This window comes from Callorhinchus milii, unplaced genomic scaffold, assembly GCF_018977255.1.
Source record: "Callorhinchus milii isolate IMCB2004 unplaced genomic scaffold, IMCB_Cmil_1.0 Scaffold3, whole genome shotgun sequence".
NCBI lineage: Eukaryota > Metazoa > Chordata > Chondrichthyes > Chimaeriformes > Callorhinchidae > Callorhinchus > Callorhinchus milii.
Window position 1 is genome coordinate 30,762,358 of NW_024704744.1, and position 18,478 is coordinate 30,780,835.

General features: G+C 39.4%; 1 protein-coding gene across 1 annotated transcript; it reads left to right on the forward strand.

The window, feature by feature from the left end:
- Positions 1-2,760: 2,760 nt before the first annotated feature.
- si:dkey-126h10.1 (vesicular inhibitory amino acid transporter) lies at positions 2,761-18,032 on the forward strand. The gene is made up of 4 exons (XM_007899309.2): positions 2,761-2,947; positions 3,546-3,600; positions 4,281-4,563; positions 16,899-18,032. The coding sequence occupies exons 1-4, from the start codon at positions 2,761-2,763 to the stop codon at positions 18,030-18,032; spliced, it is 1,659 nt and encodes a 552-aa protein (XP_007897500.2).
- The last annotated feature ends 446 nt before the right edge of the window (positions 18,033-18,478 follow it).

Genomic DNA, 18,478 nt, shown 5'->3' on the forward strand with positions numbered 1-18,478 from the left:
GGGATTATACCAGGTGACAATTGGTGTTGCTAGAACCAGCTGTAAACTTTCTAGGATCAGAAAGAATATTACATCATGCCTCATTTTATCACTGAAACATTTTTTTAATGAAATATGTTTTATTGATAGAACATATTTCATGTTCTATTGCTAAAACTTATGTTATATGTGCAAATGAATATAGCCGCTATTAAACCCTATAACATGTACACAGGTGACAAAGTTTAATAGTGGAATATATTCCACCTTTGTACATGTTACCTCCAATTCTTTAGCAGTGCAATGCTAGGTGGAAACAAGTCACTATGGGATGGAATAGTTGACATTTTGTTATTATCACAAGGAATCTGTTATAAAACAATATTTTCAAAGACTTGTAGGAGATGATCATAATTCACTTTTGATTTTGTCAACTGTGGGTTATAATGATAATAATAATAATCCTGCATTTGATATAGCGCTTTTCACATCTTCTAGACATCCCAAAGCACTTCACAGAATATACTGTAAAGTGAATTGACTGTATATTTGTGGACGAACGCAGCAGCCAATTGCGCACAGCAGTGTCCCACAAACAGTCGTAGATTGAAAATGACCAATTTATTATTGTTTTGTTTCGGAGGGATTATTATTAGACGTGTGGAGTAAGGAAACTTGCCCAAGGTTTCGCCCTCTGCCTGGAATTGAACTCAGGTCTCTCACTTGCAAAGCGAGTGCTCTAACCACTGAGCTACAGGACTCCACGAAATGGGGCTAATTATGATTCATAGTTCCTAGCTTTGTGTATATTTATATAATTCAAAATATATACAGTAATTCATTTCCTATGGGATATCATAATGTATCTCTTACTACCTCCAATAATTTATTTACAAAGAATTCTTCAGTGAAGTATTTTGAGCCAAAGTTGATAAATCTAGTTTATTACATTATAATCACCTATGGTTGATATTATAATAATAATCCTTATATTTGCTATAGCATCTTTCACATTGGGAGGACATCCCAAAATGCTTCAAAGGATATACTGTAAAGTGGAGTGGCTGTGTGTTCTTATGGGCGATACAGATAGTTTGTTACCTTCTTTGGGACGTCCTCCCGACGTGAAAAGCGCTATATCAAATGCAAGGATTATTATTATTACATTCAAGCTTTGCTGACAGTCATTTGGAAAGGGTTGTTTTTTCCAGTGTTCTGGACAACAATCCCCCAGATAAAATTAGTCATTCACTTCATGGCTATTTGTGGGATATTGCAGTTTGCAAATTGACAGTCATGTTTGCCTACAAAAAAAATAGTCACTACAAATCCTGTAAAACAGTAAATCCTGTGAGATGCTTTGAGATGTCTTCCTGACGTGAAAGGCACTAAATCAAATGCAAGAATTATTATTTACTTACATGATTAAAGGCAGACCAGAGCTGACATCATAAATACTGAAAATGCATTATTTTACATTTGATACAAATATGTTAACCAATTGCAAATATTTTAGAAGGTACACCACCATTTGTTTACTTTTCGCGACAGAATCTGAATGGTAAATTAAATGCAACATTTTTACTATTTACTTTGCCTTCAATGAATTTTATTGCCGCCCTGTTAATTATAGATTAGGCTGACACTGCAGTGCAATGCCAGGGAGTATTGTATTTTCACCGGTAATGTCCTTGCAATTAAATGTTAAACTGAGGTCTCGCCTGCATTTTTAGGTGAACAATAAAGATGTTATTCAAAAAGGGAAGGGAGTTCCTCCTGGCCAATAATCCCCTAGATTTTTTTAAAAATTGGTCATGCCTCCTGATGTGAAAGGTGCTATATAAATGTAAATTCATAATTTGTTCATTGCTCAGTGAGGGACATTGCCTTGGCAAATTGGCTGCTATAATTCGCCTACAAACACACAATCGCTACACTATACAGAAAACTGTAAAGTGTTTTGAAATGGTTTAATGTAATAAAGGTCCAGATCATGTGCATGTATATTATTTCATTTTTATAATTGGACAATATTTTACATTGATCTTTAAAATTTCTGCCTGAAATAGTTACCATGGTAACATTAAATAGATCTTTATGAAACATACTGGACTAAAGGCAACATTGATTAAAGGCAACAATGAAGAGGAATATTTTTGTGTCAAATACAAAATGATAGCAACACGCCTAAATTTCAGGAGACAAATTAAACAAAGGTAGCAATGTGCAAACAATTTGGAAAGGAAGCTGGCTCAATAAATGTTACATTACTGACAAACTAAAGTAATTGTCATATTTGCATTCATCCTTATCCCGCAAATAGCAGGGAGTCTCTGTTGTCTTTGGTCTGATTCTTATATGCATTGCAGAATACATTATCTGCGCACACCACATGGCAGTGCATTACACCTTCCTATTGCAATGACTATTAAATTGCAGCCTGTCTATAGTGAGGTGGTGCATGAACATAGATTTTTTTTTCCCTTTCGTAATACGGACTGTGTTCAATTCTCTGTTACTACAATAGGTTAATGATTAAAAGAAAGGAATGATTGTCTTAAAAGAAGAAGCATGACTGTCAACCGTATTTGCTACAATTTAAATAAAACATCTTTGTTGTAGTAGGATAAATCCAGTGGTGACACATGTGGCCTCAATTGCTGAATTCACATCTACCTGGAATAAATGAATGCAGTTATATTATTGGGGAAACAACCCAGACAACCTCTTTGTAGCATAAAAAGTTGCATGCTGCTCCAGTTGAGATATATTTTCGGTATTATGAACTGTGGCAAAATGTGTTACAAAACCACCACACTGAAGGCAGATGTTTTTTGTCAGATTACTGATGAAGAAACTCTGAGGCTTGGGGTGACAGCTGCTGGAAAGTGCTACCTGGAGTCGGACGTCATGGACATCCATTCATACATCCAGTACTTGGAATCTACCTTGATTGGTTTGCAAAGAGGTAAGCAGCCATTGCTTAAGCTCCACACCTCCTCCAACTGATAGAAACATTGTTCAATGGGAAGGGATGTTTGTCTGAGCTATGGGAAGGAAGATAATAATAACCATATTCTGAACAGCATGCATTATGCAGGAATCATACAGATAACTGATCTCTTATCGGCAAACTCACTCCTACGTCACAATAATAATAATAATCCTTGCATTTAGTGCTTTATCACGTCTTCGAGACATCTCAAGCGCTTCATAGAATATAGTGTAGTGAATTGACTGTGGTTAATTTGTGAGCGAAACATTGCGCACAGCAGTGTCCCACAAACCGTCATGGATTGAAGTGACCAATTTATTATTATTAATTTTGAAGGAATTATTACCTCCGGAAAAGTGATCCGCCAATCATCTAACAACCCGGGTTCCTACTTACTGCTAGGCAAATAGAGGCGTGTGGAGTAACAAAGCTTGCTCAACATTTTGCCCTGCCAGGAATCGAACCCAGGTCTCACTCTTACAAGACGAGTGCTCTAACCACTGAGCTGCAGGATATCCAAACTGGTGGCAATTCTCTCACGCATTTTATGCTGATGTGTGTTGCCCACCAGGAAGCTCACAGGGAATTCCTGTTACCTTCCATCCACTTAGTGAGGGCTTCAACCTGTATTTGTCGAATGCTAAATGACCTACTAGTGACTAAGTACATTAGGGAGATAGCAATTTATAAAAACATAAACAAAAGCAGAATGGAATATCAATGGAATGAAGTCACAATTAAACACAATGCGAACATAGCTGTCATGCATTTCGGTGATCTAGAAATAGGCTGTTAGTAACATGGCAGAAATGGGCTTGATTCAATGATTCCATCGAATAACCATTTGGTTTCACTACAATGATTGATATATGACAGATTCATAAATTCACGCATCAGGAACCCAATGCTCAAATGTTATACTGAAGGCATTTTGGACACTTCAAGTGATATACAAAAAAATTATAATTTCAGATTTCTCTTCAAGGGCTCTGAGCCTTATTTGCTCAATATGGTTTGCAGATTGTTCAGAAATCTTGTTGAAGAGATTATATATTTCCCCACCACGTCTTATGTTGTATGATAGCTCTGGAATTTGAGCACACCAGTTCAGTGGAAATTGATTTTTGGTTTCTGATACAACTCTAAAAGTCCAAAGGTAAATAAGTAGCTCAATATTTCTAGCTGATTTTATGCTGCATGTTTTTTTTTTGGTGGCTGTGGAGGGAGCTGGTGATAAACACCCCCAAAGATTCTCTTCTCTTGTCCAAAACTTGACTGTTATCTTATTGTCTCTTCAATAAAACAGGTTAACTCCTGCCTCCAAGATTATGATCACCTTTCAGAACATGTTAACCAGGCTGCTCAAAAAGCAGCAATATGGATTTCAAGTTGACGAAGAAAATCTGAGCTTTGCAAAGCGGGATGAGCTGGATGCAGATCACAGAGGACTTTGTCCTGGAAAAGAGGGGAGGAATGAGTGCCTGGAGCCCCAGGTAGAGAGGTGTGAAATTGACCAACTATCCCCTCGCCAGGACACCCCACACATCACCACATGGGAAGCAGGCTGGAACATTACCAACGCCATCCAAGTAAGTTTACTAAGTTCTGCACTGCTTTTCAGATTGCATGTTATCATTAATATGTTGGCTGTATTGTGCCGCTAGACATTTTCTGCAAATTCTTATCAGATTTCACTTTAAATCGTCTAACATATTAAAGAAAACGTCCGGGGAAAAGTCGATTAGCAAAGGCGAATAAGAGATTGTTCGAGCATGTCCCTGATTAGAGAATGTCATTGCCAGCCTTGACCCGAAGCACACTGATTCCTGATAAGGCGTAGGAGGAATATTATGCATTATGTAGAGATAAAGTGGCTTCTTTTAACTCAACATCTGGATTGCACTGTATGTACTCACTTGGGTTCTGTGGATCTACACTTTAGTAATATGAGGTTCAACGTGAAAATGAATTGAACTTTCTGAGTTTAACATTGTGTTTTTTTTTCCGACAGTCAGTTCATTTTGATGGTTTTAGTTGCTCGATAGTTATTGTAACTAAACGACGTTTCAGTGAATTGGATAAAACTTCAAATGTCAGCTTCTCAAAGGCGAAGAAAAACAGGGAGGGAATTAATTATACCCCAAAGTGGAAATTTCAAGGAATATTAGTCCAGTACTTTCGGGTTAGTGCATATGCTTTTAAATACATATATATATTGCATATACATTAAAGACAATCTAAGAATGCTTCTGTAAGACAGCACTCATTGCTGAACCAAGAAAATCAGGATACTAAAGAATACACTTCAGAAGCAGGATTGCTAGGATATGGCACCATCTGATACAGCTTTGCACATATATTTAGTTAAAATAATCCTTGCATTGAATTCAGCTCCTAAGTATGCCAGTGATATAAAAACACTTTACTAGTTCCATCTCGGTGTATCTGTAACTGCAGGCACCGTGTTGAACCAATATGATTGCAGGATAGGTGCTTCCTTTCTTTGGTCAACAGGTTGACTGACACATGCTGAAACCCATCATTAGCTTTAAGAGTATCCAGACCAGACTGTGAGTTCCACATACATATGCCACTTACACCTGCAAATTTCCTGTGTCAACCCTATGAGTCATCGCCCATCCTAGCTGGACAAGTACCATCCAAATAACAGCAGTATTGAAGAGGTGGGTGTCCCGTGGACTCTTTAATAACATTACACAGTTATTTTGTTGAAAAAAAAGGTTCTGCACTGGCTGCAGATAGACATCAGATATGAGAGTCATTTATTCTCTGGACTTTGCATGATTTGATCTGAAAATTGTACCAAATCGTCGCAAATTGCGTGGAATGATTGGACTATTATTTACAATATGTTTCACGCATTCCCCTTCTAAGTACCAAACTGTTGCCCTCCAGGGCTGTATTGTCTCTTTATTGCCAGGAGGGCATTAAAAACTGCGCCACAAGACTTTTGCATCGGCCACCATCTGTGTTGCTCAATGAACGAATGACAGAAGGCATGATTCCTCAGGGCAAAACTGCTGCTGTCAGTTTGCAGTACTGCCAACCAGAGCTCTGACCGGTGTCCCAGCAAACATTCTTCTAATGAAGGACCTGACAATGATTGTGACTGTCAGTCCACTCTGCCAATTAAATGTGAGCCTCAGCATTTTAAATGAGTTTCCAATTTAATTTTAATGCTGTTAATCTGGGAACACATTTCCAATTAAAAAGGCAGAGGTGTGTGTTTTTGGCAGCTTGTTCTTTGTAATACAATGTGCTAAATAAAGGCCGCATTTTGAGTTTGTTCCATATTTTTAATGTCATCAAATGTCTTGTTTCTAAATTGTTATTAGAATCATAGAATGATATAAAGCTGTCCAAATCAATCCCATTCCCACATTGCCCTGCAAACTTGTCCTCCCCAAATAATTATCTACTTCTCTTAAAAGTTGCTGTCGAATCAGCTTCCACCACCTTTTCGAGCAATGCATTCCAGATCTGAACAATTCATTGTGTGAAAAAAATTATTGTTTGTTAAAATATTACACTGGTAAATATTACACTGGTAAAAGCTTAAACTATGATTTGTTTTCAATTTAAAATATGCATAATGCAAGGATTATTATTATAATAAGATTGTTTCTCAGCAACTCAATTGTAAAGGCACTGTCTGCTGTTTAGTGCAAAAATAATTCAGGGATTTACCAGAAAGCTCCACATTTGAATCACTTTCACAGAGGCTAACATCTCAGAGAGATTTACAATGGGGGTAGTGCTGAGCAAAGGAGATGGGAAAGTGGAGAAGGGAACTATAGAATCCTAAAAATGTACAACAGAATATTTAGCCTATTTTATTTTGTCTGTGCTTGATTCTCTAAAAACAATATCGATCTAAATCCCAATTTCCTGCTCTTTCCCCGGATCCTTTAATATCCTTTTTCTTTACGTGCTTGTCTAATTCTTCTTTAAATGCTTCCATTTGACTCTGCTCTGATAGCCACCCCTGGCAAATCATTTGATCGCTGGCCTATGTATTAGACTAGCTATCTCAGAGAGGATGTGAATGGAGGTGCTATGACTGGCTAGCAAGGGGAACAAATCAGCCAAGATTCCAACATCTGCTCATTATCCCGGTGTTAACCTTGCTGTTAATTTATGTGCGTGTCAGGTTAGGACGGAATTAGACTTGGCGATGACGCCTATTTCCCTTTTCAACATTGAATAGTCTATTACTGGACTTACATATGAGGAATTGACATGAATGAGTTGTTGCAGTGGTCAGCACGTGAGGGATTGTACTCAGGCAAGAATCTGTTCCTTTAGCTGAAGGGAAGGGGAAGGGGAATTGGTGGGAAAAAATACCTTTTTTTAAATTTAGATTAAAAAATTTCAGCAGTATTAAATAAAAACCATGTTAAAGATTCATTAATCACCTTGTTGCAAGTTCCAGATCAATGACTCATACTTAAACCTGTTCCTGTATTTGATTTGTGATATTTTAAGCTCTGTGAAGGCTGCTATACAAATGCAAGTTGTTCTTGACAATCCAGTGCTCTATTTACCTGAATGTTATATGTTCAGATGAGAGCTCCAATGTGTCTGTGTATACATGGAGGAGTCCTGTAGAGTCCTGTAGCTCAGTGGTTAGAGCACTTGCTTTGCAAGCGAGAGACCTGGGTTCGATTCCTGGCAGGGCGAAACCTTGGGTAAGTTTCCTTATTCCACACGCCTGATAATAATCCCTCAAAAGAAAAATAATAAATTGGTCACTTCAATATTTGACTGTTTGTGGGACACTGCTGTGCACAATTGGCCGCCGCGTTTCGCCCACATAACATGCAGTCAATTCACTTTACAGTATATTCTGTGAAGCGTTTTGAGATATCTAGAAGACGTGGAAAGCACTATATCAAATGCAAGGATTATTATTATTATATGTCAGACCTGAAAAAGATACACTTGCTGCTGTTGTAGCACTTGATGGAGGGAAAAACAAGGTAGTCACTTAAAACAGAAGACACATATTAAACAATCATAACAGTATGCCCTCGGCAACTGAGAAGAGGAATGATTAAAAGAATAGACTTAGACCCTTGTTCTTCAAATGAACCTATCATCTCTCATTTCTCCAGAAGTCACAAACTGAAGGAACCTGTATAATGATTTCTCTCTGATTTTGGTTAACCAGCAGTTATAAACAACATGAGTGGTGTACATATAGTTAAATAGAATAATATGGCATTGGCCCAACTAGTCAGTGCCAGGGTTTACAAACCTTCACCCCTCTTATTCCCCTTTCCCTTTTTCCTCATGTAAGTATGAAGTTTCCTTTTAAAAGCAATGATGCTCTATTCTGAGATCACCAACACATGTAACATGTGGAAGGTAAGATACCCAGTCAAGTGCAGTAACTTAAATATATTAGAAAATAAGATTATGGATCAGTGCAGCCCTGATGGTGTAATGTTCTGAGCTGCAGCTTATGGACCAGAAGGTTGCAGGTTCAAATCCTGGTCCAAGGGTTTACTGATCTCAGGCATGGGGAGGTTAAGTTGACCTGGCCTTTCCAGGATTGTTGGCCCTGGTCCCACTACAGCACTTGCTGCTAGTTGTGTGCATGTGAAGCAAGGTCAGGCTTAACTGTGACACCCTCTACAGCTGAGTGGCTTACATTCACTGCCAAGGCTCACACTTGATGCTTGGGTTATTGGAGGCCACAGGTTCCCATGGAACCACATCTCATCTCATCAAGAGACCAGTCTTGGAGTAGAGAGGCATTTTGCCAGAGGGGAGAAAATTAGAAAAATAAGATTGGACAATTGGACACAATAATTGTACAGTAAATTTTACATTTACATAGTGCTTTTTACATCGAAAGGACATCTCAAAGTGCTTCAAAGAGCCAACTGGGAACCCAAGCTAGGGGTGGAGGGAGGTGTTGAAAAGAAAGGTTTTAACACAGGCTTTAAATGTTCGGAGGGAGGGGTGAGGTGGATATGTTCCAAAGAGTAGGGGTACAATTGCTGTAAGCTTGCCCACCGATGGTAGGATGGAGCAGGGGACATGAAGCAAGCTGGTGTCAGATGAATGGAGGGAACAACTCAGCAGTAGGGTTGCAAATGGATCAATTCAGTAGAATATAATCTACTTAATCCCTTTACAACAACAACAACAACAAGATTCCATTTATAGAGCGCCTTTCACGTCGGGAGGACGTCCCAAGGCGCTGAATATTTAAATAAGAGGTGAAAAATGTAACATTCAATTTGATAATTAACACTTGTGAGTCTGGGTGCAGTCTAGTAGGTTCCTTTTAAAGCCTGGATGATCATTGCCCAGGGAGCAGAAAGAAGTACATTTGGCCTCAATGTCATTGGGCTAGGATGGGAAAAATTTCATGAAACTCCTGGTTCTGATTGCTGCAAAATGTGAGTGAACAGATATCGATTCAGGCAGCGTCAGGCTTTCTGTGATAGCTGCATTGCTGTGATCAAATAGCCTGCCAAAACTCACTGTTTAGACTTACACATCAAGAGTCGTCACTTGAATGAGCTATTGGAGAGTGTCTGCCATCCACGGAATTATACCCCGAGCATGACTTAGTGTCTACACGAGCAGAAAGGACAAGATTGGAGAGTGGGGAAAGTTAGAAGAAATGAACTATTAAAGCTTGTTTGAACAGCTGGCCAGGTTCCACTCACACACTGTGGCATGAGATTGATGGTTGAATTTAGCAAGTCTTATTCAGCAATCAATCTCACAGCTCAGATCACTCATGAAGAATCATCCCATCTTTTTTTTGCAAGCAAGACTTAACAGTGCAAAAAAGCTCAGCTTTCAAATCAAAGGACTGGTAACAGTCTCACCTGTTCCATATAACAATCTTTACTAGAATTTTATTCATACATTTTTTTACTCAATCTTTCAACAGATTTAGTACATTTTTTTATTAAAAAATGTTAATGTATGTAAATTACCAATTGTTTCTGCATTGTGAAAACTAAAACCAATTGATTATTTTATTGAAAATTGGTGTGCAGGTATCTTTTATGCAGACAATAGTTAACCTGCAGGTTATTACACAGAAGCTGTTGCAGGTGCAGGAAGTTTTCAGACTCTGAAACATTCATAAATGCAGAGATGTAATTGAAAAGCATTGATTGCTATTTTATTATTATATAATATAGACTGTACTCACCGAATGATTGTTTATTATCTTCCAAAAAAACATGTAGTGATTGCATTACAATTATCACACATACAAAATGCCTTTTTCATGACAACCAAGGTCCCTTGTTAGCTCAAGAGTTAAGATACTATATGTTAAAGAGAATATTAGCCAGGAAGGTGCTAGATTAAATCCCTGCAGTGAGGTCTTAGACATTATTGATAGTCATTGAAGATATTCAGATAATAAAAAGCAGTTATCAAAATGATTCGAGAGCAGTGATTCATCCTGTTAGAACTTCTTGACCAGCATTTTGTATAACTATAACGTACCTCCTTGACTGAATTTGGTTCTTCTTGACTGAATTGGTTCTTCTTGACTGAGTAGTTTAATAAACAACAACAACATCTTGCATTTATATACAGCCCTTCAGAGCATCTTGCATTTATATACAGCTCTTCGAGACATCAGCCTACAGCTTAACTGTAGGCTGATGTCTCGAAGTGCTTCACAAGGATGGGCTCAGAACCCAATTGAGAGTGAAGGAGGAGGGGTTAACCCATTCACCTGTGGTGCCTGAGGATTGCAAGTTTCACACAGTCAAGAAGCTAACAGAAAATACAGCAACATTGGTTCTCAACTTTACTTAATACATAAATTACAAGAAGATTTTACCCATTTATAACACAACTAAAAAAAAACACATTTTATAAAATATCTTACTTTTGCCTCGTAATAATATTCAATTTTATTTTGAGAGAATCTGGTCAAACAAAAGTTACAAAATCACTTTGGAGATTGCCATTTCTGGATTCTCAGGATACCGCAAAATGTTGATTTATACTAATATTGTGTCAGCTGGGCTTAGTGGTAGTGCTCTAGCCTCTGAGTCAGAAGGTTGTGAGTTCAACCCCCATGTCAGAACTTGTAATCACAGTGTCTAAGCTGACACTCCATTGCAGCGCTGGGGCATGTTGACTATCGGAGGTGTCATCCTTCGGATAAGGTGTTAAACTAAGGTCCAGGCTGCCTGTTCAGGTGGACATTAAAGATCCCATGGCATTATTTGAAAAGAGAAGGGAGTTTCTCCCGGTGTCCTAGCCAACATTCCCCCAAATAAAATTGGTCACTTACTCCCATGGCTGTTTGTGGGACACTGCTGTATGCAACTCGCTCACAAAATACATAGTCAACCCACTGTGAAGCACTTTGAAACATCTCGACGACGTGAAAGGGCTATATCAAATGTAAGGATTATTATTATAAGCTTGCAATAGTTTACAATAAGCGAAAGGAACAACTTTATAAGATTTTATCAATCACAACCTCAGACCAATGATTGCCAGTCCCTTCCATCTCAAACTGCAGAGATCTGTTCCTGAATCCAGAGGGAAACACATTGCTTCTGTTATCACTTTATGTTTGTTGCTTAGCAACCTGCCTCAGCATCAGTATGTCTGTCCATAAAAGTTCCCTTCCACCTACAGAATAATGGTCTGAGCTGGGAAGGGTAATTTTCTTAGATTTATATCGCTGAAATCTGGATAGTTTGGGGAGTAAGGGAGCATATGTGAAAAGGCAGTCATTTATAAGAGCTATAGAACATTTGTTAAGGGAATTCAATGCTTTTGTGAGTGAATTCGGTGAGCTTCCTTATAAACTATAGTATTCAATGGTGCCTCGTGAGGGCATTTCAAAATTATACTTAAAAAGCAAAGAGCTCCCTCTTACAAAGCTGCACCAACATTCCCTGTGGATTTAAAAGCCATTTGGGGGCCTATATTTTTGGTATCAATAGCTTCACTAGATTGTCTATTATAGATACTTGCCTTTCTTCTATTCTGTCCTAAATAGCAGCAATAATAACAACAAACTACTACTAATAATAAACAAAAAAAAACAGCAGAAACAATCATCAATAATAACAAACAACAACTTGCATTATTATAGCGCCCTTTATGCAGGGAAATATTTCAGAGTGTTTAACAATGGCAGAGCTTAAGGCAAGCCGGGGAATGAGGCTTGGGGTAAAGTTCTCTAAATTCTAAAATATGGATGTTTAAATAATGTTTGAGTGTGGGACTAACATCTATGTGTTTTCACTCGCTGGAGACAACAATATTATGGTGAAAGGTTCTAGTGTGCTCTAGCGTTGGGGAATGTGAGATATTTTGTTTTAGTCAGCTGGGTGTCTGACACATCACCATGCTTAAGAGTATCCAAACCAAGCTTGGATTTCAATGCATCCCACCTACATATGAGATATGACTGAAAGTGTGAATAAAGGATGTTTAGCAACACATGCTTTACTTGAAAATGATCATGTGATGGAACCAGGTGATTTACTCACATCTGCTGCAGGCCAACAGAAGTACAATAGACATTAGGAAAAAGGATCTGATTATCAACTGAAGGTTATGACTGAAGTGGATATTTCATGTTGAACTTTTAATTAAAAAAAGCTGTCCAGTGCGGATTTTAAGAAGTGTGATGGTAACCTGGAAGAGGTAGATTTTAGAAACTGCCCTTACGAGGAGGCAGTGGTGGGATGGCAAACTAGGTACAGAGCAAGTGAGGTCCAGTGTGATGATCCAATGAATGCAGTGAAACCAAGATACTGTGGACCTGGGAAGAAGTCTGGAAAAAGATTTGTAATCTGTTGAAGGTACCCAGAGAAAGTAAGTACCTTGGTAAGCTTACCTCCTGCACTTATCATCGTAATAGCACTGAATAATACACAGCGATAATTACATATATTTTAAAACCACTGCTGCATCTATAATAGTCTGAGCTTTGTGAGGGAAATCTATTGATGCACCCGTACTTATATTCCTGATGATAATATCGCCTGACACGTCTGATAATAATTCCTCAAGAAAAAAAATAAATTGGTGACTTCAATCCAAGACTGTTTGTGGGACACTACTGTGTGCAATTGGCTGCCGCGTTTTGCTCACAAATATATGTGGAGTCCTGTAGCTCAGTTGTTAGAGCACTCGCTTTGCAAGCGAGAGACCTGAGTTCAATTCCAGGCAGGGCGAAACCTTGGGCAAGTTTCCTTACTCCACACGCCTAATAATAATCCCTCCAAAACCAAAAACAATAAATAAATTGGTCATTTTCAATCTACGACTGTTTGTGGGACATTGCTGTGCGCAATTGGCTGCCGCGTTCGCCCACAAATATACAGTCAATTCACTTTACAGTGTGTTCTGTGAAGCGCTTTGGGACGTCCTCTCGACGTGAAAAGCGCTATATCAAATGCAAAGATTATTATTATTATTATATACAGTCAATTCACTTTACAGTATATTCTGTGAAGCGCTTTGAGACATCCATAAGACATGATAAGGCACTATACCAAATGCAAGGATTATTATTATTATTATATTCCATTAGATTAGAATCCAACAGCTCCCCAGCAAATAGGACTGGAGAAGAGCCACTCTCCATAAATTTACTTATAGTAATAATAATTCTTGCATTTGATATAGCGCCTTATCACACTGTTGAGACGTCTCAAAACACTTCACAGAATATATCGTAAAGTGGATTGAGTGTGTATTTTGTGGGTGAAACTTATGAGGATTGTTGAAATCTTCAGGAAGGATGCTTTAATGGAACTGGGGGATATTGATATAGAACATGATGAGTCAAATGAAACAAGTTACTGAATGTAAGTTTCTTTTTCTTGCCATGTGAAAGGCATTGATATTTTTCTGTATAAGTTGTGCTGTGAATATGTAACCAATCTTGTGCATTCTGCTTCCTTATTCGTATCTACCTTGCCCCTACTTCCACATCTCTTCACACAGAACCAAAGGCTCTGCCAAAGCCATTAACAGCCAACGGGTTCCACACCAATGGTTCCCTTCTGTGACTTCCAAAGGATCTACAACAACAACAACAAAGGATCTACCTCCCTGCAACTGAACCAGCGCTGCACCACAAGCTGCACCTTCCATATGCACCTTCTCACCATGAGCAATTAGACATTAGCTTAATTATAAACACAGAGTGAACTGTAGAAAGGGTGGAGGTGATGCACAGTAGATTATGTCACGTAGATCATGTAGATGTGATGACATTTTACCATCATGCGTCAGATAGCCAGCTAACCTAACCTGTGGCATTGATTCCTGATACATGGCTGTATGGGCTGACCAAAAATTCTGTACCTATGCAGAATCTTTCATGACTTCTGATACTGCTGATGTACAATCATGCAGCATGCTCTATTAATAATCAGTCTTTTGATTCAGGCGTTACACTGTGCGAAATTGGCTGCTGTGTTTGTCCACAAATACACAGTTGCTCCACTTTACAGTATATTCTGTGAAGCACTTTGAAACGTTTCAACAACGTGATATGGCGCTATCTCAAATGCAAGAATCTTTATTATTATAGTGTTCTAAGCCACTAGCACAGATCTCAGCTGGGGCAACCATCATGGGGCTACAATTGGCCACAGTGCCTTGGATTAGTCCCATATCTACATTCTTTTACAAAATATACAGTCACTACATTTTGCAGTAAATCCTGTGAAGCGTTTTGAGATGTCCTCCCAACATGAAAGGCACTATATCAAATTAAATTCTTTTTCATCTTACATCAAGATAATACAATGCAATTTACATAGTACCTTTCACATTGGAAGGATGTCTCAAAGGGCTTGACAATGTTGTCTGGACACCTGAGGACCCATAGTGATGGATACAATACTATCTATAATTATTGCAGTATTCAATTTGAACAGAATGGGACTGCATTGGTTCTCATGAATGAATAGACTGCCAATGTTCACTGCAATGGGCTCACAATTTTGTAAGATACTTTCCAATTACACATGCAGAAATGAGGGATGGGGGGGTAATTCTGTCCTAATGAAGGACAGAAAATACATTTGATTGAGTCCCTTTCTTGTCAGGAAGACATCTCGAAGCACTTCACAGGATATACTATAAAGTGTAATGACCCACAAACAGAATAACCACTTTTTTATTTGGGGGATTGTTGACCAGTACACCAGGAGAAACTTCTTTTTTTGTTTACTGCCACGGGATTTACAACACCAATCTGAACAGGCAGGCAAGGTTTCAGTTCATCCAAGGAATGGCACTTCCAACAATGCAGCACACCCTAGAACTGCATTGGAGTGCCAACTTTTTCTATATGGGTTCCAAGTCTGATGTGGGGCTTGAACTCACAACCTAGTGACGAAGAGGAGAGAATGCTTACCAACCGAGCCAGGCTGACACATGCAATGTATATGTTGTAAGAATTTGCTAGCAGTTGTAATAGCATGGGTTTGTTATAAAGTCTTCAGAAGATAAGCAAAGGTGTGATTGTTCAGGAGAAATAGTTTTGTGACATTATTGTGAGAGTCTCTGTGTGCAGGTCAGGCTGGGGTAGTGAAGGTCTCTGTGTGCAGGTCAGGCTAGGGGTAGTGAGGGTCGCTGTGTGCAGGTCAGGCTGGGGTAGTGAGGGTCTCTGTGTGCAGGTCAGGCTGGGGTAGTGAGGGTCGCTGTGTGCAGGTCAGGCTGGGGGTAGTGAGGGTCTCTGTGTGCAGGTCAGGGCTGGTGAGGGTCTCTGTGTGCAGGTCAGGCTGGGGTAGTGAGGGTCGCTGTGTGCAGGTCAGGCTGGGGTAGTGAGGGTCACTGTGTGCAGGTCAGGCTGGGGGTAGTGAGGTTCACTGTTTGCAGGTCAGGCTGGGGGGAGCTGTGTTAGGTCAGTGCGTCCTGTTTGACACTCAACTATCCTTCATCCCCCATATCTGTGCCATGATCCGCTCTGCCTTGCTCCGCCACCGCAACATCACCCGTCTTCACCACTGTCTCTCATCCCTCAATCCCTCTGTCTTGCCCCCTCTCTTGCCTCCTTCAAAACCCATCTCAAGATCCTTCTCTTTGACTGTGCCTTTGATCAGCCTCCTTCCCCCACCCTCCGCCCTCCCCGGTCCTAACACCCAGCTCAGGTCCGAAACACTGATTGTCCAGCGTCTTGGGGTGTCCTCCCAACGTGAAAGACGCTATACAAATGAAATGTTATTGTTGTTATCTCAAAGGATAAGCAAATCATCTCGCAACACCAATATGAACTCTGCAAAGGAAAATAGGGTTTGGAGATGCTGATTCTGGAATCTGAAAAGCAATTTTTTTTCCATTGCCAGGATTAATTAATAGGACAAGTTGGGAGTTTTGTGTACAACTTCCTTGGGGGCATCTTATTAAAAGATAAATTCAAGCACTATGTGCACGCAAAGTTAATGAATATGAGTCCTGAAGCTGTATTTCCTTCTCAGAGATGGCTTCATTAGTTTTATATTACAGTATTATCTTCTATTTATGGCTTTGTACAAAACGACACTGCAACATGCTCATTTAAAGTGAGATACAGCTCATTGCTTCTGAGATATGTACTTCAGCCCCAGTAAATATAGTATTACAATTGCAAGGCCTTGCACAGTCAATGAGCTACTATCATCTTAGGTGCATAAGTCTTCCACAGAATTGACTCGTTGCTTCATTGATTCCTATCAATTGCAAGTAAAGAAAGAAAAAAAGGTACATTTTTATCGTACCTTGTCACATGCAAAAAAGCACTTCATAAGTAATCACTGTCAAGTGTAATAACTGTTTTGGGAGTTAAAATAGATAAGAACCTAAATAATTTAACATATGATGAACAGTAACGCATCTCCTTCTTATGAGACATATTTGACTTAAGGGTCTTGTTTTTTTTGTTTCTCTCCAGGGTATTTTTGTCTTGGGATTGCCATATGCAGTTCTGCACAGTGGATATGTCGGTTTGTTTCTTATCATCCTCGCTGCTGTGATTTGCTGCTACACTGGAAAAATTCTCGTCGCCTGCTTATATGAAGAAAATGAAGAAGGACAGCATGTCAGAGTGAGGACATCATACGAAGACATCGCCAATGCCTGCTGCAAGCAAGTATTCCCTAAACTAGGAGGCAGAGTTGTTAATTGTGCCCAAGTTATTGAACTGATCATGACTTGTGTTTTGTATTTGGTGGTGAGTGGAAACCTCATGTTTCACAGTTTTCCACAAGTGTCTGAGAAAACCTGGTTCATAACAGCATTTGTTATTTTGGTGCCCTGTGTGTTCATAAAAAATTTCAGAATAGTCTCAAAGCTGAGCCTCCTTTGCTCCTTGGTGCATTTTGTTGTAACTTTTATTGTCATTGCCTACTGTCTGACACAGTTGCAACAATGGTCGTGGAAAAAGCTCACCTTCACGGTGGACTTTGAGAAATTCCTGATTTCAGTTGGGGTTATTATTTTCAGCTACACTTCTCAAATTTTCCTGCCCACCTTAGAAGGCAGTATGAGACACAAAAGTGATTTTGTGTGCATGATGACCTGGACTCATTTGTCTGCATGTCTGTTTAAGACACTCTTCGCTCTGGTTGCATTTTTAACCTGGGGGAACCAAACAAAAGAAATGATCACAGACAATCTGCCCTTCACCCTGCGGTTCCTGGTAAGTGTGTGCTTGGTGGCAAAGGCTCTCCTTTCCTATCCACTGCCTTTTTACGCAGCTGCTGAGGTTTTACAAAACTGTCTCCTGAAGCTGGGTTCAATTGAAGGCAAGGTGCTTATTTTGCGAGGATGTTTGTTGCTGTCAACCCTCCTAATGGCCATGTTCATGCCTCATTTTACCCTCTTAATGGGATTAACAGGCAGTGTCACAGGTACTGCAATGACTTTCCTCCTCCCTTCATTTTTTCACTTGAAATTACTGTGGCACAAATTGGGCCATTTTGAAAGGTTCCTGGACATTTCTATCTTACTCCTCGGATTATTTTGTGCTATTTCAGGCATATTCTGTTCCGCAAAGGGGTTAATTCTAGCTTTACAGAAAAGTTAAATCTTTCCCTTAACTCCTTGACTGCTGATATCAATAAAAATCCATTACATTTGAAGTGACAGTGCAGTGGCATTGTGAAGTTCATTGATATTCTCGCAGACTGTGCCACGTAGTGATTCAATGCAAATTGATGCCTCTGAACCCCGAATTCCTGACTCCAAATGTGGCGGCCGAGGAGAGGCACCAGGGGAAAGACAGACATTTTCCCATGGGGAAGAAAATAATATCAGCCTCTGGCAGGAACGTCAGCCTGCTTTTGCAACTCTTGCTTGACTGATCATGAATAACATTAACAGCTCTCCAATAGTGTGGTAGGTAAAAGGTAAGTGAAAACTAGGACAGACACATTAGAAAAGTACAAGTTCACATCCAAATCTAGGTTTAGTCTGTTTATCTCAGTCTGACAAGCAATTAAGGATACTATAATTGGCCATAGCACTCCTGGG

What these genes read in the sequence shown, in the direction of transcription:
- si:dkey-126h10.1 (XM_007899309.2), top strand. Translation starts at nt 2,761, where the DNA reads ATGAACTGTGGCAAAATGTGTTACAAAACCACCACACTGAAGGCAGAT. An exon ending in CTTAGTGAGGGCTTCAACCT is followed by an intron (nt 3,601 to 4,280) that starts GTATTTGTCGAA and finishes TCAATAAAACAG; the next exon opens with GTTAACTCCTGCCTCCAAGA. An exon ending in ACATTACCAACGCCATCCAA is followed by an intron (nt 4,564 to 16,898) that starts GTAAGTTTACTA and finishes GTTTCTCTCCAG; the next exon opens with GGTATTTTTGTCTTGGGATT.